Source organism: Leucoraja erinacea, chromosome 6 (genome assembly GCF_028641065.1).
Source record: "Leucoraja erinacea ecotype New England chromosome 6, Leri_hhj_1, whole genome shotgun sequence".
Lineage (NCBI taxonomy): Eukaryota > Metazoa > Chordata > Chondrichthyes > Rajiformes > Rajidae > Leucoraja > Leucoraja erinaceus.
In genome coordinates this window covers 83,788,012-83,809,795 of record NC_073382.1, presented here as the reverse complement: position 1 = coordinate 83,809,795, position 21,784 = coordinate 83,788,012, and the positions used below count along the sequence as shown (strand labels likewise).

The 21,784-nt window shown below is 48.7% G+C and overlaps 1 protein-coding gene across 1 annotated transcript in view; it reads left to right on the top strand.

The window, feature by feature from the left end:
- LOC129698365 (hepatoma-derived growth factor-related protein 2-like) overlaps nt 1-20,097 on the top strand; it is a 20,356-nt gene extending 259 nt beyond the window's left edge. The window contains exons 1-9 of the mRNA XM_055637478.1: nt 1-7; nt 2,564-2,654; nt 3,980-4,046; nt 8,830-9,734; nt 12,764-12,950; nt 14,650-14,820; nt 14,963-15,032; nt 16,049-16,548; nt 18,476-20,097. The exon at nt 1-7 is cut by the window's left edge and continues 259 nt beyond it. Coding sequence (XP_055493453.1) covers nt 1-7; nt 2,564-2,654; nt 3,980-4,046; nt 8,830-9,734; nt 12,764-12,950; nt 14,650-14,820; nt 14,963-15,032; nt 16,049-16,548; nt 18,476-18,502 — 2,025 coding nt within the window. The 3' untranslated portion in view covers nt 18,503-20,097. The remainder of the gene's footprint in view (nt 8-2,563; nt 2,655-3,979; nt 4,047-8,829; nt 9,735-12,763; nt 12,951-14,649; nt 14,821-14,962; nt 15,033-16,048; nt 16,549-18,475) is intronic.
- Nucleotides 20,098-21,784: the final 1,687 nt, after the last annotated feature.

The following is a 21,784-nucleotide window of genomic DNA, read 5'->3' as shown; positions in this document are numbered from 1 at the left end:
TACCAAGGTAGGGAGCAGAGGGGGTTAACTGGGGCCGGCCCGGTGAGACTCGCACCCGCAACTGCAGCTGCGGGTTTGCAAAAAAAAATCAGACACAAAGTGGTGGAGCAAGCCAGCGGGTCAGCAGCATCTGTGGGCCGGGAGCCTCCAGTCTGGTGGGAGAGCAGGAACCACGGAAGAGGGAGCAGTGAGAGGGGAGGTCTCACACAGGCGAGGTGAACTGCTTCAAAGCTGGAAGGGCTGGCGTGGTTTGGGTGGGAAGGGATGAGTTAACCAGGGAGTTGCGCTGGGAACGGTCTCTGGGGAAAGGGGTGGAGTGGGAAGATGTGGCTAGTGGTGGGAGCCCGTTGGAGGTGGCGACAATGTCGGAGTTAGCCACTGTAGGGCAAGGGTTCCCAACATGGGGTTAATTTGTTGATTCTGGATATTTGTACATATTTTTTTTCTCATTGACTGACTGTGTTTGGTTCCTGTATACCGGTATCTGTTCCTCATTAGTCCATAAATAAGTGAAATAACATTGTTATGTGCTATTGAAGTTGCCAGGGGTAAACTGGATGAAAAAGGTTGGGAACCCTTACACTAGACCGTGTTGCGTCTGGTGGCATGGGGAGCAAGTGCAGAGTATCGAATGTCCTGGTATGAAACGCCTCATCTTTGACACGGATGCAGCGTGGACTGAAGAATTGGGAGAAGGGGATGGAGTCTTTGCCAGAGGCAGGGTGGGAAGAAGTGTAGTCTGGATAGCTGTTGGGGTCAGTGGGTTTGTAATATATGTCAGTCGATATTCTATCTCCTGTGATGGAGACGGTGAGATCTAGAAAGGGGAGAGAGGTGTCGGAGATGGTCGAAGTGAATTTGAGTGTAGGATGGAAATTGGCGAAGTTAATGAAGTCCGTGAGTTCTGCATGGGTGCAGGAGGTAGCACCGATGCACTCATCAACTCGGCTTTTACACTCCCCTTGCCCCCTAACCTTTCCCCCTCTGAACGATTACTCTACAGCAACCCCGACATCATCAAACCCGCGGTCAAGGAAGGTGCCGTGGTAGTCTGGCACGCAGACCTCTACCGCACTGAGGCCAGGTGCCAACACTCAGGCACCTCCTCCTACTTCCCCTTGGACCATGATCCCATAGCGAGTGCCAGGCCATAATCTCACAGATCATCTCTGATTTTGTCACTTCCATCTGTCTACCACGCATGCTCCTACCTTCTCATTCCCCAGCCCAGCACTGCCTAGATTTACCGTCTCCCCAAAATCCATAAACACAACTGCCCTGGCAGGAGGTAATAATAATAATAATAAATTTTATTTTTGGGCGCCTTTCAGAAATCTCAAGGACACCTTACAGAGATTAACAGGAATAAAAACCATATAATCAGAATAAAATAAATAATAAAGACATCACAGAAACACAGAAACACAAATTAAAAACAGAATTCAGTCCAAAAACAAAAAATCAAAAACACAATGTGAAAAGAGAGCAGCGGCAGCTAAAGCACGCCAGCGGCCACTCTCCCTTCGGACAGCCATCTTGGACAAAGACTAACAGGATTACTTACAGACAAAAAAAATCAAAAAAAAATCATCCCCCCACAATGGATACCACACAATGTCCATTCCCCAACCCCAAGTTCACCCAAAGTCAGGCCTATTGAGGCCACCGCAATTGCCTCTACGTAGGCCCGATGTTCCTGGCCGTTCTTACCAGGTGATCTTACCCCGGCGTTGGCAGAGTCCTCTCAGCGGCTGGGCCACCTGGAACGGCCGCTTCCAAGCTGGAGACCGCGGCTTCGGAAGCCGACAAGGCCGCGTCGGCCTGGTGCTCCCAGGCTCCCGATGTTAAAATCGGCGGTGCCCGCTCCGCTCTGCAGCCCGAAGGTATCGAACACGGCGGACACAGTTCACCAGAGCTCCAGCGCGGTGACCCAGGCAAGGCATCGCCCGCTCCGCGACAGCGCCCCAGCGCTGCGCCGCCATCGAGGCCGAGGTGCTGGGCAGTCCCCGCCAGGAAACGGCGCTCCAAGCCCGCTGGTAGGCCACGAGGACGGGTCGACGGGCAGCCCGGAGAAAAAGCTGCCTCACCGACCAGGTAGGGACCTAGAAGTAAAATTGCCCCCTACCCCCCACATTAAAATGTCCATTTCCCCAACGGACGAAACACAGGACTTACTAAGAACTTTTTTTTTTTAAAGGCGAAGTAAACGGACGGCTGCTGGTTAGCAGCCGCTCCCCAAGATGGCTCCTCCTCCTCTGTCCCTATACCTCCTCCCTCAACTCTGTCCAGGGCAAAGATCCTATAGCAAGCAAGATAGCTCACTCGTTGAAAAAGACTTAGTACGGTCATGGGTAATTTTTGGCCCATTTCCGTAACCGGCTTCTGTCTCCGCACCAAAGATCCCATAGGAGGAAAGATCCCACAGGGGAAAACTCGGGAGAACTCGTGAATTACCTCGTTCAGTGGGACGGGGTATAAATGTATTTTTCTCCTGAATTCTGACGGGAGGGTGCATGGATTGTGATTTTGGTGAGGTGAGCATGTGGTTTCTCTTCTGCCGCAGAGCAAAAGGAGCAGAAGCTGGAGGAGCTTCGTCAGCGGAAGAGATACGCCAACAGTGTGGCAGAGCAGGCCCGCTGCCGGCTGGAGGGCAGGTGAGGCCTGTCGCCAGGGGCTGCCTTTAAATAGCGCCTCTGCCCTCCCTTCCCAACCACCCGCCCCACTGATCAGCCAAGGATTGCAATTTATCTCACTGGTGGGGTGGATGAGAGGGAGGGGGGGTGGAGGATGGGGAGGGGACGCAAGGGCTGTCTCTCTCGGAGGACTCTGAATGTCAAACTTTAATTTGAGGCCAGTGCGAGAGAGCTTTGCAAGTACACGCCCATTTTGAAGGTTGTCAGAAGCTGTGCTTCGCTGTCCCTCTTCATTTTAATGATTGAATGACGGGAAGACAGAGCTGCCATTTTGGGAATTGTCTTGCAGTTTGTAAATGCAGAGTTTTAAATAACCACTCTGTAACATCTTGTGACACTTCAGCCTTCAGCCCACCTTGTCCATGCCGACCAAGTTGGCACACTGGGCTGGCCCAATTTCCCTGCATTTGGCCCATATCCCTCTAAACCCTTCCTCTACACTTATCTGTCCAAATGTCTTTTAAGGGTGGGGGGGGGGGGGGGGGGGGGGGAGACTGTGAGTGTTCACTTTATCCGTGCCCCTCATGATCCTGTACACCTCAATAAGGTCATCAATGTGGTATTGATGGTCAGCATGGTCTCGAGGGCTGAAAGGCCTGTTTCAGTGCCCTGCGACTCTCGAAGGTATTTGAACTGAAGTGTCGAACCCCAAGCCAACAGTTAGTTATTGTCCATCTATACTGCTTCTGAACAGTATTTCCTTAAGGACTAGGGCACTGCCCGATTCCCATTGGAAACCAATCTTTCCTATTCCAGTCACAACATTTAACTATTACTTCAGGGAATGTACATTTCTCCCCTTTTGCAGACATTTTGGACTTTGTCTCTGGAACTGATGCGCTACAATGCTGAGAACTATATTCTGCACTCTGTATCTTCCCCTTTGCTCTACCTATTGTACTTGAGTTTGACTTGATTGTATTTATGTATAGTATTATCTGATCTGATTAGATAGCTGCAAAACAAAGCTGTTCACTGCACCTTGGTACATGTGACAATAATTAACTGAAACCTGTCTGACCTGGACCACTTTCTGCTAGACATTGGTTGCACTTGAGTGAATCCACACGTTGATGATAAACACTGTAAAAAAACCTCCCTCCCCTCATTTGTTGTATGATACGTCATCATTGTGATGTCATTACTATCAAAATGTTTAAAAAATTGAATATTTGCCTCACAAACGGCAAATGCTTTTTGAATGGCAATGTTGCCAAAAATAGATGGGAGATTTCATAATTGGTGGCCACGCATGCTTTTCTGATTACAAATCACTTTATTTGAAGGGTCTACTTGAAGGACAAGACGAACTTTGATAAAGATCGGGCAGCAAAATGGCGGAAGGACTTGCCGGTGGGTACCTTGAAACAGATCCAAAATCCTTGACCAATCCTGCACCTTCACATGATAACTTGTACATTCCATGGTTCATTTCTAGCTCTGCAGGTACATATTCCTCTGATGGTGAACTTGCATTTGTGTAGTGCCTGGTAGCAATCGTGCGATTTAATGGGGCTATAAACCACTTTGAAATAATCAGATGGAGCCTCCTAGTAAATCTATGATCCCACCACCAGTCACATCGTTCCCTTCCCATCCCTGTCCACTTTCCACAGACACCACTCCCTCTTTACCTCCCTGGTTAGCAATGTTCCTGCAGTTCCTTGTGTCCTGCAAGTTGCTTCCTTAATGTTGCTTCAGAATGTTTGTGTAAATGTGCTTTTAAATTAAAGATTTCTGTACATGTTTTCAACTCCAATGGGGTTGGTGTGTCACTAATTAGTGATACAACTTGTTTGGTTTAAAGATACAGTGTAAGTCTGTGCCAACTAGTGATCCCCACACACTAATGCTATCCTACACACACAAGGGATAATTTACAATTTTTACCCAGCCAATTGGCCTACGGCAGTGGTTCTTAGCCTTTTTGGCCCCGCTACCCCATCAGACATTCTTGGTCAGTACCGTGACCCCCGAAACCAAAATTGAAAATAAAATAGTCCGATTTATTAAAACCTGTCTGCCAATACTCAGTCAATGGTTGAAATTACTTTGCAGCCATCAGGCGGTCAAAACGATGACGAATGCACCTCATGTCAGCGTCGATCAAAAGCCTATTTCGTGCCTTTTTTTTCCAGTTACCATGGTTGAGAATCCAGCCTCACAGTGATAAGTTGAGGGGGGCTGGACCCTCTTCGAAAGAACAGGCCAGTCCTTTACTTTCAGCCAAAACGTGGCGAGCTCTTGCTCCATGAAGTCACTCTTGAGCTGTGGGGTGAAGCGTGTACGGTCGTTAGTTGTTGCTCAAAGGGTCGTACATTTTTCCGCTCGCCGCTGGATTTTCAACATTTTGAAAATTTTCAGCCACCTGCTGCGACTATATTGGGTGCTGGCAAGTAGGACAGCCCTTAAGGTATTTAGAATATTAGCTTAGCTGCTAGAACATAGAAAGGAAGTGGAATGGGCTCTTTGGCCCGCAATGTCTGTGCCTAACATAATGCCCAGTTAAATGAATCTCATCTGCCTGCACGTGGTCCATATCCCGCATATCCACATGTCTATCCAAAAGCCTCTTAAACACCACTATTGTATCTGCCTCCACCGATTTGGACGAGGGATTGAAGGCTTTGTGGCCAGGTTAGCAGATGATATGAAAATAGGTGGAAGGGCTGGTAGAGAAAACAGACTCTGCCCACTCTCCCAACCTGTCTAAGTCCTTCTGCAGCAAAGTGGTCATGCATTTTGGTAGTAGGAATAAAGGGGTAGACTATTTTCTAACTGGGGTGAGAATCCAGAAATTGGAGGTGCAAAGGGACTTGGGAGCGCTATGGACAATAGGTGCAGGAATAGCAGGCCATTCGGCCCTTCGAGCCAACACCACCATTCAATGTGATCATGGCTGATCATCCACAATCAGTACCCCGTTCCTGCCTTCGCCCCATATCCCTTAGCTCCACTATCCCAAAGAGCTTTATCTAGCTCTCTTGAAAGCATCCAGCGAACTAGCCTCCACCGCCCTCTGAGGCAGAGAATTCCACAGACTCGCAGCTCTCTGTGTGAATACGTTTTTCCTCATCTTTCTAAATGGCTTGCCCCTTATTCTTAAACCATGGCCCCTGGTTCTGGTCTCCAACATTGGGAACGTGTTTCCTGCCTCTAGTGTGTCCAAACCCTTAATAATCATTTATGTTTCAATAAGATTCCCTCTCATCCTTCTAAATTCCAAAGTATACAACCCATTCGTGATCTTGATGCAGGATTAATCTGCAAGTCGAATCGGTAGTAAAGAAAGCAAACTCAATGCTAACATTTATTTCAAGAGGGCTTGTATATAAAAACAGGGATGAGTAGGTTAACCTATGACAAGCCTCCGTCAGTTTCGCCACCTCCAACGTGACCCCACCACTCGCCACATCTTCCCATCTCCCCCCATATCTGCCTTCCGCAAAGACCGCTCCCTCCATAACTCCCTTGTCAATTCTTCCCTTCCCTCTCGTACCACCCCCTCCCCAGGCACTTTCCCTTGCAACCGCAAGAGATGCAACACTTGTCCCTTTACCTCCCCCCTCGACTCCGTTCAAGGACCCAAGCAATCGTTCCAGGTGCGACAGAGGTTTACCTGCATCTCTTCCAACCTCATCTATTGCGTCCGCTGCTCTAGATGTCAGCAGATCTATATCGGTGAGACCAAGCGGAGGTTGGGCGATCGTTTCGCCGAACACCTCCGCTCGGTCCGCAATAACCAAACTGACCTCCCGGTGGCTCAGCACTTCAACTCCCCCTCCCACTCCGCCTCCGACCTCTCTGTCCTGGGTCTCCTCCATGGCCACAGCGAGCAGCACCGGAAATTGGAGGAACAGCACCTCATATTCCGTTTGGGGAGTCTGCATCCTGGGGGCATGAACATCGAATTCTCCCAATTTTGTTAGTCCTAGCTGTCTCCTCCCCTTCCTCAGTCCCCCTGCTGTCTCCTCCCATCTCCCAGCCTTCGGGCTCCTCCTCCTTTTTCCTTTCTTGTCCCTGCCCACCCCCGCCCCCGATCAGTCTGAAGAAGGGTTTCGGCCCGAAACGTTGCCTATTTCCTTCGCTCCATAGATGCTGCTGCACCCGCTGAGTTTCTCCAGCTTTTTTTGTGTAACCTATGACAAGCGTTTGTCGGCGCTGGGCCAGTACTCGCTGGAATTTAGAAGAATGAGGGGGGGGACCTCATTGAAACATACAAAATAGTGAAAGGCTTGGGTAGAGTGGATGTGGAGAGGATGCTTCCACTAATGGAAGAGTCAAGGACTAGAGGTCATAGTCAGAATTAAAGGATGTTCTTTTAGGATAGAAATGAGGAGACATTTCTGGAATTCTTTGTCGCAGAAGGCCAGGTCAGTCAGTGTGTATTTTTAAGGCAGCGATAGATAGATTCTTGATTAGTAAGGTGAAGGGTTCCATGCTGTGTGATTCTGTGACTATCAGTGGATATTTTAAAGGCAGAGATAGATTTTTTGATTAGTACGGGTGTCAGAGTTTATGGGGAGAAGGCAGGAGAATGGGGTTAGGAGGGCGAGATAGATCAGCCATGATTGAATGGGGGAGTAGACTTGATGGGCCGAATGGTCTAATTCTACTCCTATCACATGACCTATGACCTTGTGTCTCCCAGTCTCGTGTTCCAGGCCCCCAGCCTACGCTGAGTCGCGTCTCCGTCCATATCTGTACATCATCTAAATCGACTCCACTGGTCATGGGCCTGCAGACACAATAATCCAATCCAACAAGTTACTGTGGAGGAAAGAACTACAGCTGCTGGTTTAAATCGAAGGTAGACACAAAATGCTGGAGTAACTCAGCAGGAGAGGCAGCATCTCTGGAGAGGAGTGGGTGATGGTTCGGGTTGAGACCCTTCTTCAGACTGAGGATCTCGTGCACCCTAGTCTTGTGGATCACCCTACCTTGAGGGACTTTATCAAATGCTGTGCCAAAATTCATGTAGACAACATCCTGCCCTCATCGATCACCGACGTCACCTCCCACAAAAGCTCGATCGAGTTAGTAAGACACGCCGTGTCCTATACAAAGCCATGCTGATTGTTCCTAAGTAGCCGAAGGTAGACATAAATGCTGGAGAAACTCAGCGGGTGAAGCAGCATCTATGGAGCGACGGAATAGGTGACGTTTCGGGTCGAGGCCCTTCTTCAGACTGATGTGGGGGGTGGGGGCGGGAAGAAGAAAGGAAGAGGCAGCTGGGGAGGGGAAGGAAGAAGAAAGCAAGGACTACCTGAAATTGGAGAAATCAATGTTCATACCGCTGGGGTTTAAACTACCCAAACAAAATATGAGGTGTACCGTTGATTTTTCCAGCATCTGCAGTTCTTTCTTAAACATTTTGTCCCTAAATAGCCAATTTTTTCCCATAAGGCCTGAGTGGAAAAAGTTATCCATTGAGTTCCTATTCTACCTTTCCCCTCACCTTAAATCTATGCCCTCTAGTTCTTGATTCTACTACTCTGGGTGCATACCCTAACATGATTTAATACACAGCTATAAGATAGCCCTTCATTCTCCTGTGCTTCAAGGAATAGAGTCCTAGCCTGCCCAACCTCTCCCTGTAGCACAGGCCCTCGGTTCCTGGCAACAGGATTAGAGTGGGTGGCTTTGTATTTTTGGACGTTATAATGAGGTTTTCATAAGGTCATAAGTGATAGGAGACGAATTAGGCCATTCGGCCCATCAGGTCTACTCTGCCGTTCAATCATGGCTGATCTATCTTTCCCTCTTAACTCCATTCTCCTGCCTTCTCCCCATAACCCCTGGCACCCGCACTAATCCAGAATCTATCTATCTCTGGTACACAAAAATACTGGAGAAACTCAGCGGGTGCAGCAGCAGCATCTATGGAGCGAAGGAGATAGGCGACGTTTCGGGCCGAATTGTTTCCGCTGAGTTTCTCCAGCATTTTTGTGTTCCTTCGATCTTCCATCATCTGCAGTTCCTTCTTGAACACTCTATCTATCTCTGCCTTGAATGTATCCACTGGCATGACCTCCACGGGCTTCTGTGGCACTGTGTTGCGAATCTCTGCTTCTGTGCAGGGGGGTGAAAGTGCAGTGCAATCTCCGTTTAACGTTTCGAGTATATTTTCATTTAGGTACGTGAAGGGAAGCGGCTGCAGCCAAAGGTGCCTGTTCTGCACAGTTCTGTTCCCCAGCCCCTGAGTGGTGGTGGATCGACGGTGTCCCGGCATCCAGAGGAGGCTCCCACGCCGAGGAGTGAGGGGCCGACGGCTGATCAGATCGCTCGGTCCGAGGCAGTGCCGTCGGCAACGGCCCCAAACGGCGGGCAGCGGGCAAAGGGGACGGTCCCTGCCACCGTCGACAAAGTGCCCGTCCAACCGGCCAGGGAATCGGAGAGGAAGCCCCCCGGCCAGCAGCCCGATTCAGTGACGGAGCAGAAAGGAAAGATGCAGGCGAGACATCGGAAGGCCGCGCTGAGCCATTCCTCCCTCGCCGTCAGGAGCGAGCAGGTTCGATCCTTGGCCACGAGGAGCGGCAGGCCTAGGCTGCCGCTTCCCGCCTTCGGGAAGGCCGTGCCGGGATTGTACCGCGGCCGGGTCGTGGAGTCCAAGATCCAGTCGTTCCGGTCAGCCTCCCAGCCGGGCGAGCGGCCCGCAGTGGCAGCGGCCACTCGCTCCGACTTGGTGGTGCGGCACAAGGAACCGCGGGACAAGCCCTGGTCAAAGGGAGTGGAGACACGGCGGGTTCCGGGGAGCGACGCTAACGCTGCACCCCGCGGCAATGCCAGGGGGTTGGCCACCGCCTCCCGCCGCCAGAAACCTGCCACCACCAGCGTCCTGAAAATAAAGATCGACTTTAACCAGGCAGGCAACGGGGATGCTGCAATCGTGGCGACTCAGACCATCTCCAAGAGGAGCACCGCGCCGCCCGTGAAAACCCCCAGGGACACCAGCAGACCCCCAGCGTGGAGCGTCTCCAAACCCCAGGGCAGCCACAACCCCATCCCCATCAAACGCACCACAGCCACTGCAGAGAAAAGGTAAACCTGTCCTCTCTCTTCATTCATTCCCTACATGTAGAATGCAGGAATTGTGATCCAGACCCTTTGAATAGCTCCCTTTTCATCAATCTGTGTTCAGGAACTGTGCATTGCTGGCAAATGTCCATCCCTACTGCTTCTGCATGCTACTTTCATAATGACTAGGGCACTGTCCGATTCCCATTGGAAACCAATCTATCCTATTCCACAAAGTCACAACATTTATTTATTACTTCAGAGAATGGTCATTTCTGCCCCCTCTCTGACCGTGGAAACTGATGCTCTACAATGCTGAGAACTATATTCTGCACTCTGTATCTTCCCCTTTACTCTACCTATTGTACTTGACTTTGGCTTTTGGAGTTTAGAGACACAGTGAGGAAACTGATCCTTCGGCCCACCCGAGTCCATGCCGACCAACGATAATCCCACACACTAACACTATCCTACATGCCAGGGACAATTTTACCAAATCCAATTGACCAACAAACCTGAATGTCTTTGGAGTGTGGGAAGAAACCGGAGCACCCGGAGGAAATGCACAAGAACGTATCAACAGCACCTGTACTCGGGATCGAACCTAGGTCTCTTGCGCTGTAAGGCAGCAACTCTAACACTGTGCCGATTTGAGTGTATCTATGCACAGTATTTTCTGATGGGCTAGCATGCAAAACGAAGCTTTTCACGGTACCTTGGTACACTGGACAATAAGAAACCTAAACCTAGTTGTCCTTGCGGAAGCGTTGGTGAGGTGCCATCTGGTGAAGTTGCTCCACTGTTGTTTTGTTGATGGAGTTGCAGGGTGTAGATGTGGGCGTGGCAGTCGGAATGGTGTGTGGCTTGGTGGGGAACACGTGGGTGGTGGTGCTCCCACGCTGGAAGATGTTGCCGGGGTTGGTGGAACAGTAAAGAATGAAGAAGGTTGTCCAAGCCGCAACGGGACCTGCAGCAACTGGGGGAGTGAGCGAGGGGTTGCAGACAGGGCCAGGGGAGTGTTGCTGAATGCAGGAGGAGAGAGGGGTACAAGTACACATTTCCCTGACACGGCTCGGCAGGGTGTGATGGAGGTGTATGCTGTGCTTGTGTAGGAAGAGACTGCAGATGCTGGTTTACACTGAAGATAGACACAAAATCTTGCACACCACTTCTGATCCCATCACTTCCGCTCCCCGCACCCTTCAACCTTGTTCATCAGCCCCGCATGGCCCGGTTTTACCTTCTCCCCATACACACAACTGCCCTGGCAGTCCCAGTGTTTCTGCCTGCTCCTGTCCCACTGAATTCATTTTCACCTAGAGTCTGAAGAACGGTCTCAACCCCAAAAACTTCATCCAGTTCCTCTCCTCTGAGGTGCTGCCTGTTCCGTTGAGTTACACCAGCATTTTGTGTCTATCTCCTGAGCAATGTGCTTGCAGCCTTCATTGTGTGTAAGAGATGATGTTGGTATATTATGGCTACGCGTACCGTGATACAGTGATCAAATCACACCATCCACGAGTACAGGCAACCCACACACAGGTACAACGGGTGGTTTTAATTTTAGAGATGCAGCACAGAAAACAGGCCCTTCGGCCCACCAGGTCCGTGCCGACCAGCGATCCCCGCACATTAACAGTTTCCTACCACTAGGGACAATTCTTACATCTACCAAGCCAATTAACCTACAAACCTGTACGTCTTTGTAGTGTGGGAGGAAACCGAAGATCTCGGAGAAAACCCACGCAGGTCACGGGGAGAATGTACATACTCTGTTCAGACAGCGCCCGTGTTGTCGGGATCGAAGCCAGGTCTCCGGCTGTGAGGCAGCAACTCTACCGCTGTGCACCGTGCAGAGAGAAAAACTCCGGCGAGTAGAATATAGTGTAGCAGCATTAGCGTTTGATGAAAAAGTGCCAGGTCTGCGATGGGGTAGGTTGGAAGAATCAAGTTTATGGAAGGACCAGTCCCAGTCGTCTGAGAACAGTTGACGTCAGGTTAAAATCGTCCAACACTGGCTATACTGAGCTGTGACCGTGGGTTACTGAGGCTGAAGGTGGTTGATATAAAAGCCTTTCTTCAGAAGTAGACACTTACTTGGATACCCCCTCACTAGAATCTCCAAACACAAACCACATCAGGGTTCTTGTATTTAAACACAGACAACAATAGACAATTAAGTCCAGCTTCCCAATGGCTATGATTACTTACTTGGTTTTAACATGTTGAGTGTGGACAGTGACTTTTCAGGATTGTGCCTTTACAATGGGAGTACTCTGTAGCTGCCGAGTCACCGCTGTATAGTCGTACGTCTTTGCTGGGGCAAAGTAATTCATGTGGAAGTTCTAGAGGCTTCTGAGGACATTTTTAACAACTTTAAAACTTGGAGGATACATGTCGGTGCCAGAGACGTGGCGACTCTTGTGTAATCTTGAGTATAGTTGTGCCTGTGTATAGTATGATTTATGGTACATGGTAGTGTTCATGTGATGGGAGCACAATTAGGCCATTCGGCCCATCAAGTCTACTCCACCGTTCAATCACGGCTGGTCTACCTCTCCCTCTCAACCCCATTCTCCTGCCTTCTCACCAAAACCCCTGACATCCGTACAAATCAAGAATCTACCCATCTCTGATTTAAAAATATCCATTGACGGCCTCCGCAGCCTTCTGTGGCAATGAACTCTGCAGATTCGCCACACACCGACCAAGTTTTAGTGGTGTCTAAAACCAGAGGGCCCACAGGGTTGGGGTGAGGGAGGGTTCTGGTTGGTATCTGTAACAAGATGGTAGAGGGGGCGACAGAGGCAGGAACATTTTCAAGGCATCTACACAGATCTGGGTATGAGCTGGGTCAAGAGGGATATTGGATTAGTGCAAGCAAGCGGGGTTAGTATCAATGGACATGATGGCTGCCGCACAGACATGATGAGCCTGTTCCTCTGCCCTACAAATCATGTACGACTCTGGGTTTGAGTTGCTGCTTCGGGGTTTAATGCCTTGGGGTTTTCTGAAGTCGGCAAGTTTTTTATTTATTTACCAACCTTGTGAAGGAGACTGCAGCCGGTGTCCAAGGGGAGGCCAGCGAAAGGCTCGGATATGACCCCCGTGCAGAAGAAGAAGCCCGCGGCAGAGCCGGTGAAATCCCCCTGTGCCACAGTCATGGAAGGGAAAAATCAGACTGAGGCGGACAACGAGTTCAATCAACATCTCTCCCAGTGCGTGAACAGCATTCAGGAGGTGAGTGCAACTGAGTCAAGTGTTTCATTTTGAGCGCAAGTATAAAAAAACAAAACAGGAATGTAATGCTGAGGCTCTATAAGGCTGCATTTGGAATATTGTGAGCAGTTTTGGGCCCCATATCTGAAGAAGGATGTGCTGGCGTTGGAGAGGGTCCAGAGGAGGTTTACCAGAATGACCCTAGGGATGATTGGGTTAATGTATGATGAGTGTTTGATGGCACTGGGCCTGTGCCCGCTGGAGTTTAGAAGGATGAGGGGACACCTCATTGAAACTTACTAAATAGGGAAAGGCTTGGATAGAGTAAATGTGGAGAGGATGTATCTACTGGTGGGAGAGTCTAGGACCAAAGACATAGAAACATAGTTAGGTGCAGGAGTAGACCATTCGGCCCTTCGAGCTGCACCGCCATTCAATATGATCATGGCTGATCATCCAACTCAGTATCCCGTACCTGCCTTCTCTCCATACCCTCTGATCCCCTTAGCCACAAGGGCCACATCGAACTCCCTCTTAGATATAGCCAATGAACTGGCCTCGACTACCCTCTGTGGCAGAGAGTTCCAGAGATTCACCACTCTCTGTGTGACCACAGCTCAGAATAAAAGGACGTAACTAGAAAGGAGATGGGGAGGAATTTCTTTAGTCAGAGGGTGGAGAATCTGTGGAATTAGCTGTAACAGACAGCTGTGAAGATGTAATGTTTAGGTATTTTTAGGGGTGGAGGTTTGAATTCTTGATTAGCACGGGGTTATAGGTAGAAAGGAGAATGGGTTTGAGGGAAAGATAGATAAACCAAGTAGACTTGGTGGTCCGATTGGCCTAATTCTACTGTTGGAACTTATTAAAACTGAAGTCCGTAGTGCAACCCAAGACCCAGTCTGTAGAAGATCATAGTTGCTGAGGTCAGTGTTGTGCAGTGTTCAAGAGCCTGATGGTTGCTGGGAAGAAGCTGTTCTTGAACCTGGAGGTCACGGTTTTCAGGCTCCTGTACCTTCTTCCTGATGGTAGCAGCGAGATGAGAGCGTGGCCAGGGTGGTGTGGGGCAAATGGCTGCCTGACTCACTGAGTTACTCAAACTTTTTTGTAGTTTTGTAAGCCAGTGCCTTTGTTTCATTGTCCATAAAGATCAGTCTGATTCTAAAGCTGGAAAGCACAGGCGGAATATGTCAACGTCAAGAGAATGGATGCAATCGATGCACAGAATAGATGTTACCAGGGCTTGAGTTGCAGGGAGAAGTTGGATAGGCTGTGATTTTATACGTTGCAGCGTCGGTGGCTGAGGGGTGACCTTACCGAGGTGTACAAGATCATGAGGGACATGGATAAAGTTAATGTCATGGTTTTTGTCTACAGAATTAACGGTAGGCTCATCAACCTTAATAGGTTGAATGCCAAGACCAAAGTCAGTAACACCGCCATCTAGTAGCCATGGGCCTAGCCTTAAACATCACGAAGACCCAGGTCCTACATCAACCTCCTGTGTGTGATTCGCAGATCGGCCTCTACAGACCCACAAGTAGACGTCCCTATGAGGGGAGGACAGTCGTACTCGTTTCAAGTGACCGGCGATGATAGAGGATTCTAAAACTAGAGGGCACAGGCTTGGGGTGGGTGGGGGGGCGGGCCTGGTTGTGTGCTGCACGGCTCTGACTCCATGATCTGGCCAGTGTTTCTGATCTTGGCTGTGTCTCCTCAGGGCAGCCCGAGTGCGGACATTCTGCAGACACTGGCGGCGTTCACCGAGTGTGCCCCAAAGCCCAAGACGTTTGCAAAGTATTGGATTTGCCTGATGTACCTGGAGCAGCGCAAGGGCTTGGACCACGATGTGATGGCTGTTTACGAACAAGCTGTTCGGTCCGAAGCACAGGTACAGACGCCGCTGGCTGCCCCCACTCCCCCCCCCGTATCCCCGAGGACGCAGGGCAGCGAGGGAATGTTTCTTGGGTTAGCGGTCGTGTGAGAATTGGCGTTGTAAGCAGCTGTACGTTTTTACCCGTCTTGTCTTTCAGCCGACAGAGGAGCTGCGTATTGCTCTAGCTGACATTCTGAACGCCACGACTCCCAAGAAACCGTGTCGGGGTAAGTGGACACCGCAGGCAGGTGTGGTGACCGCGCGGTGAACCTGCCAGGCATCTCTTAACCCACCTGGGACGCCAAGGCCCACCCGATCTCCCAGTCGCAAACCATCCTTACATCCCTTTTCCATTCCCACACTGACCTTCCCGTCCTGGGCTTCTTCATTGCCAGAGTGAAGCCACATGCAAACAGGAACAGCACCTCGTATTTCACATGGGTGACTTACAACCCAACTGTAGGTACATTGAACTCTCCAGTTTCAGGTGACCTCGAACATCTCTCTCCCCGCCCCAACTCTCTTTCCCCACCTGGACACGCACTTGTTTGCCTTTTTTCCCCCCCCCCCCCCCTAATTCCTTCCTCTGGCTTCACAATTTGCAACTCTTCCATCAGCCTGTCTCACACCTTCAGTTCTCATCTTTGGCCAGCCATCTGCCCATCAACCCTGTATCAACCTGCCACACATTGTCCTGCCCCTCCCAGGTTTCTCCCCCAACCTCCACGCTCCACAATCCGCTGGAAGAAGGGTCCTGGTCGACCCGTTGAGTTACTCCAGCACTTTGTCCTTTTTGTGTAAACCAGCAGTTCCTTGTCTCCACATAACCCACGGTGATATTCACATTATTCACTGAATGAATAATCTAGCCCGTGGTGCATGCTCTGCCCCGGCGATGTTTCTGGTTTGGATCCTCCCACACAAACAATCCGATTGTCTGCAATACTATTATTGGAGACACAAGAAACTGCAGATGCTGGAACGCTGAGCAAAACGACCAGCGCTGGAGGAACTCGACGGGTCAGGCAGCATCTGTGGAGGGAATGGACAGATAACGTTTTGGTTCGGGCTGATGGGGTAAAAAAGTGGGGATGATACAAAGCCTTAGGTGGGAGTAGTATAGATGGTTAGCATGGACATGTTGGGCTGAAGGGCCTGTTTCTGTGCTGCGTGTCTCCATGGCACTATTGACCAGAAGGTTTTGGTCTGGAGTTTGATTAGTGTTGCATCTCTTGTGTCCAAGGTGAAGGTGAGGAAGATGGAGCCGAGGCTGATGCGACTCTCCCGTTGGACTCTGTAAGTGAGCGTGGAGCGGTGGTGGAGGAGGATGTGGGCCGTGCCGGCGAAGACCAGGTGACCGTGCCGGCCCCGGACGGGACGGTGAGCTTGTCACCGCGGGAGCAGCGGTCGCCGTCTCCTGGCGCGGCCAGTGAGCCGAGTCTGTGCGGAGGCGATGGAGAGGCCTCTGTGGGTGCTGAGCCCACGGCTGCCCTCAACGCGGAGCAGTGTACGGGGCAAGGGATGGAGCCTGCAGCCGGGCAAGACCATCCTGCAGTGGAGGAGAGTGAGGAAGGCTGCCAGCCTCAAGCTGAAGTTGACAGCAAGGAGAACTGCAAAATCCTCAGAAACATTAAAATAGAAGACTCGAAGACCCCGATAAAGCCGATGATGACACCAAGTAAAGGAAAGAACCGAGGATCATCTGTTAAATACAGCGTAAAAACCGACGCCCAGACGGCAAAAGTAAGTTTAATTTAATTGACATACAGGTGCCGGTATGTATACAAACAATCAATGTTGGGATCTATGGCAGATCATTGTTCTACACGAGGAACTCGGCGGGTCAGGCAGCATCTCTGGAGAGAAAGGGTGGGTTACGGGTTTCCTCCGAAACGCTGCCTGACCTGCTGACTTACTCTGCCTTTGTGGGACGATGGTCTGCCATTGACACCAACAGTGAGGGTTTGTATGTGAGGGACTGCATTTTATGCCTATCTTCAGTATAAAATGTCGTTCATTTCTACTTGGATACCTAGACAATAGGTGCAGGAGTAGGCCATTCGTCCCTTCGTGCCAGCACCACCATTCAATGTGATCATGGCTGATCATCCCCAATCAGTACCCCGTTCCTGCCTTCTCTCCATACCCCTTGATTCCGCTATCCCTAAGAGCTCTATCTAACTCTCTTTTGAATGCATCCAATGAATCGGCCTCCACTGCCTTCTGTGGCAGAGAATTCCACCAATTCACAACTCTGTGTGAAAAAGTTTTTTTTCTCATCTCGGTTCTAAATGGCCAACCCCTTATTCTTAAACTGTGGCCCCTGGTTCTGGACTCCCCAACAGAACATGTTTCCTGCCTCTGGCGTGTTCAAACCCTTACTCTTGTATGTTTAATTTTGACCTTGCCCTCCTACAGTCTGTGTAAGGGGCTGACCAGCAAATTTAAGTAGAATTTACTTTAAATTTGTAATAGTAACAATTTAAAATTTAATAATTAAAAAAAAAAATCATTAATAAATAATAAATTGAGTTTAGGTTTATTATTGTCACGTGTACTGAGGTACAGTGAAAAGCTTGTATGTTATCCAGTCAGCAGAAAGATAATACATGATTACAATTCCGCTGTCCACTGTGTACAGATACAGGATAAAGGGAATAACATTGAGTGCAAGATATAGTCTGATTAAAATAGTCTGAGGGTCATTGTTCTCTGGTGATATGATAGTTCAGTTGCCTGATAACAGCCGGGAAGAAACTGTCACTGAATCTGGAGGTGTGCTTTTGTCACACTTCTCTACCACTTGCCTGATGAGAGAGGGGAGAACTACGCAGGAGTGACTGGAGTGCGACTTGTCCTTGATTATGCTGACAGCTTCGCCAAGGCAGCGCAAAGTGTAGATGGAGTCGAGGGAAGGGAGGTTGGTTTGCCTGATGGTCTGGCCTGTGTCCACAATTCTCTGCAATTATTGTGGTCTTGGATGGAGCGGTTCCCAAACCATGCTGCGATGCATCCCGATTACAATTTCTAATCATCTGATGGAATGTTATCGGGCAACTGAACAGTCCTCTCACCAGTCCTGACCGCCCATCTACTTGACTGGAGACCGGTGAACTATCTTTAATTGGACTTTATCTTGCACTAAATGTTATTCCTTTTATCCCGCACCCGTGTGGTCGTAATTGTGTGTAGTCTTTCTACTGACTGGATAGCACGCAACCAAGAACCTTATGCCCCTGTCCCACTTAGGAAACCTCTGGAGACTTTGTGCCCCACCCAAGGTTTCCGTGCGGTTCCCGGAGGTTTTTGTCCGACTCCCTACCTGCAATCTCCGGGAACCGCACGGAAACCTTGGGCGGGGCGCAAAGTCTCCAGAGGTTAAAGTTCAGGTTTCCTATGTGGGACAAGGGCTTTACACTGTGCCTTGATAGGCATGACGGTGATAGGTCCTGACCGTGTGGGTTTTCTCCAGGTGTGCCGGTTTCTGCCCACACTCCAAAGACGTACAGGTTAATTGCCTTTGGTTAATTATCCCTTGTGTGTAGGATAGTGCCAGTGGACAGGATGATCGCTGTTGAAAGCGTGGACTCGTAGGGTCTGTTTCCACACTGTATCTCTAAAGTCTATGTAAATATAACGACCAACTGAATGGTTTTTCCTCCCCCTGCAGCGCCAAGAACCCAGTTCATCGGGATAACTGCAGCTCGGATATCAAGGAGCTGCGGTTCCTGACTCCTGTGCGGCGTTCCCGGCGTATCGAGCACGGATCTGAGAAGCTACCCTCGATGTTGCAGGACCACGATCCTTGCATCTCCTCCTTGAATGACCTGGAACACCTGGCGGGTGAGGCCACTGCCTATGCGTTCAGGGTGAACAACGCACTGCAAGAATTCACCAACATTTCTATGGACTGATGATGGATTTCTAACAGTTAATAAAAAAGCACCTTGTGTTCCTTGGCAACTTGTAGTTACAGTGCAGTTCAGCTTCACGTGATAAGTTTCCCTTTCACTTGTCATTGCTAAAGCAAGGATTGTTTGTCCTACCATGTCCACTGGAATTCGGATTAAATGGGCGGGCTCGAGTTGATAGGACTTCCTGCTGCCTTGCTCTGATCTCCTATCTGATATTTAATCTCAAATGTTTTAACAAAATAAAAATCACTCTTTTTAAATGGGTGGCTATATTTGTTGAAGTGACCATCACAAACAAATGTTTTGATTAACACTTTGGTACATTATCTGTGATCTCTGAACAGAAAGCTTTTGCATATCAAGCAAGTTGTACTCGAGCTACAGAATACGATATTGAGAGGGCTGCTGCAGAATTTTGTTATTAAAACTTCCTAGAATATGTGGGTATATAATAAAACTTTATATTTAATAGTTTTTACAGTTTTATAGACAACAGTGCTGGTATGCACATAAATCCTTGGGGTCTGGTGGATCATTGTCCTGCAAGCTATTTTAAGGTCTTGACCACATAATTTAAGTAAAATTGATTTTAAAAAGTTGAGTAATTTGTAATTATCTAAAAAATTAATTGAGTCGAGGATGTGAAGAAAGCACCATTGTACCATTGTGAATAAAGCACAGCCTTTGCACTGGTTTGACTTGATGCTGCTGCCAATCTGAATCAACACTAACTTTAAATATAAAAACTTTTCTATCCAGACAAAGGTAAGATTACAACACGGCAAGCAAAAGAAAACCACTGCCAACTTTTAGTTTCAAAATAATAAATCAATTTTGTTCTCCTTGCAAAACAATACATTTTGATTGCTAAAAAGTCAATTTGTAGGATGTCCAGTTTTACCTTGAGTTGTGGTGGTTAGGTTTTATGAGAATGCCAGCATCCTCGGTTCCTTAATATTTTGCTTTAAGTTTTCCCATTTTCACGAGGGACACGTTTGAAACTGAATTCCCAAACAACACTTTTGAACTACCAGGCCACAGGCATCAGTTATGTTTGGAGAAATTCAATTTCAAATGCTTTCCTGGTGGAAAAAGGGCAAACTTTGTTGATGTGGGAGTACTGGTAATGCTTACAATGGTCACAATGGAACACGAGGCAGCAGTACTACATAGGTGTTTAAATACCCTTTTAGTTTTGCTTGTAGTAAAATGTAATCTTGTATTTGCCTTCAGTAACATTTTGTACATATTGTCCTATCTTCATTCTGTACCTGATAATAATTCAAGGATCATTTAGTCTAAAGTTAATGTTGCTTTTGACCTGTGTTTTCTCAACGCTGTGTTACCTGTCTTCATTAAATGGTCACTTTATTACCCTGCTTCAAGGTGTATTTTCTATGCGTATTGCATGTAAACATCAGCCTAAACTCAATCAGGATGGTTTAGAAATGTGTGTGGGGGGGAGGGGGGGATCACGGGAAAGAGAGAGGGGGGGGGGCGTATTACTTAAAGCCCTGTCCCACTGTACGAGTTCATTCAAGAGTTCTCCCAAGTTTGCCCTGAATCGAACTCACGGTAATAGCCGCTCGGTACTCGGGGCTCTTGTTGACATTTTTCAACATGTTGCAAAATCTTCACGAGTCTTTCCAAGCTTACCGCGTTTCCCGAGTATCTGCCGTTAGCGTTATGAGCTGCTAAGAGACGTCCCCGAGCTCCGACGTACATTCTACGTGTTTCCATGAGTTTGATTTTTTTTTTTAAACTTGGGAGAGCTCTCGAATGAATTCGTATAGTGGGACAGGGATTTAACAAGGTGTTCATACCACTGGGTTATAAGCTACCCCAGTGCATTTTGAGAGGCTGTTCCTCCAGCTTTTATTTTTTTTTAAATTTAAAGTATTTAAAATCTCAAGAAAAATGCTGTCTGCACACATCCAGTGCAGTACACGAAGTGCTGGCGGAGTCGAATGGCAATAACACTTTAGTAGAAACAAAGAACTGGAGATGATGGTCAATACACAAAGTGCTGAAGTAACACAGCGGGTCAGGCAGCAGCATCTGGAGAACATGGATAGGTAACGTTTCAGGTCAGGCCCTTTGGACTGAAGCAAACTGAATAAAGCTTTGGACGTTAACAATCGGTGTGAGCTCTTGGATACATAATATCCTCTACTACTGTTAATAGCCTCGACTTCCTATTGCCAAGTTTGGAAGGAACTGCAGATGCTGGTTTACATTGAAGATCGACCCAACATTTTGCAGTGACTCGGCAGGACAGGCAGTATCTGCACAGAAGGATTTGGTGATGTTTTGGGTCAAGACCATTTTTCAGAGAGAATTGAGGGAGATGAGGTATGGAAGGATAAGGTGTGAAAATGACAGATCTAAGCAGACAATGCTCACGGAAATGTGGAATGGTTCATTGTTAGCTGTGGGGAAGGTGAGAATGAGGCATACAATCAGTAAAATTAATCGAGGACAGTGTAAGTAGTTGGAGAACCAGGGTAGGGAAGAATGGAATATTTATACTACTGGGCTGTAAGCTGCCCAATGAAATATGGATTGCTGTTCCTCCAATTTGCACGTGGCCTCACTCTGAGAGTGGAGGAGGCCCAGGACAGAAAGGTCAGTGTGAGGATGGGAAGGGGTGTTTAGCAACCAGGGGATGCTGTAGGCCTAGGTGGACTGAGGTAAGGTGTTCAGCGAATGGGTTGCTAGTTTGCCATGGATCTCACTGACTCCAATACATGTCAGCTGGTGTATTTATCATCACTTATTATATAGACACAGTGAGATGCTGGTTCTGCACAGTGGACACAAGACACAGGGAGCTGGAGTAACTCAGTGGGTCAGGCAGCATCTCTGGAGAACATGGATAGGTGATGTTCCCGGTCAGGACCATTCTTCATACCGACTGCCTGAGCTACTGAGTTACTCCAGCACTCTGTGGGTTAACATTGCATCTGCTGCCTCTATCGCTGTCTGCCGGAAGATCACCTGTACACTGATCGCCACCGGTCTGTCGGTGGCATTTGTCTAGTATCTCCACCCGACCAGAATCTCCA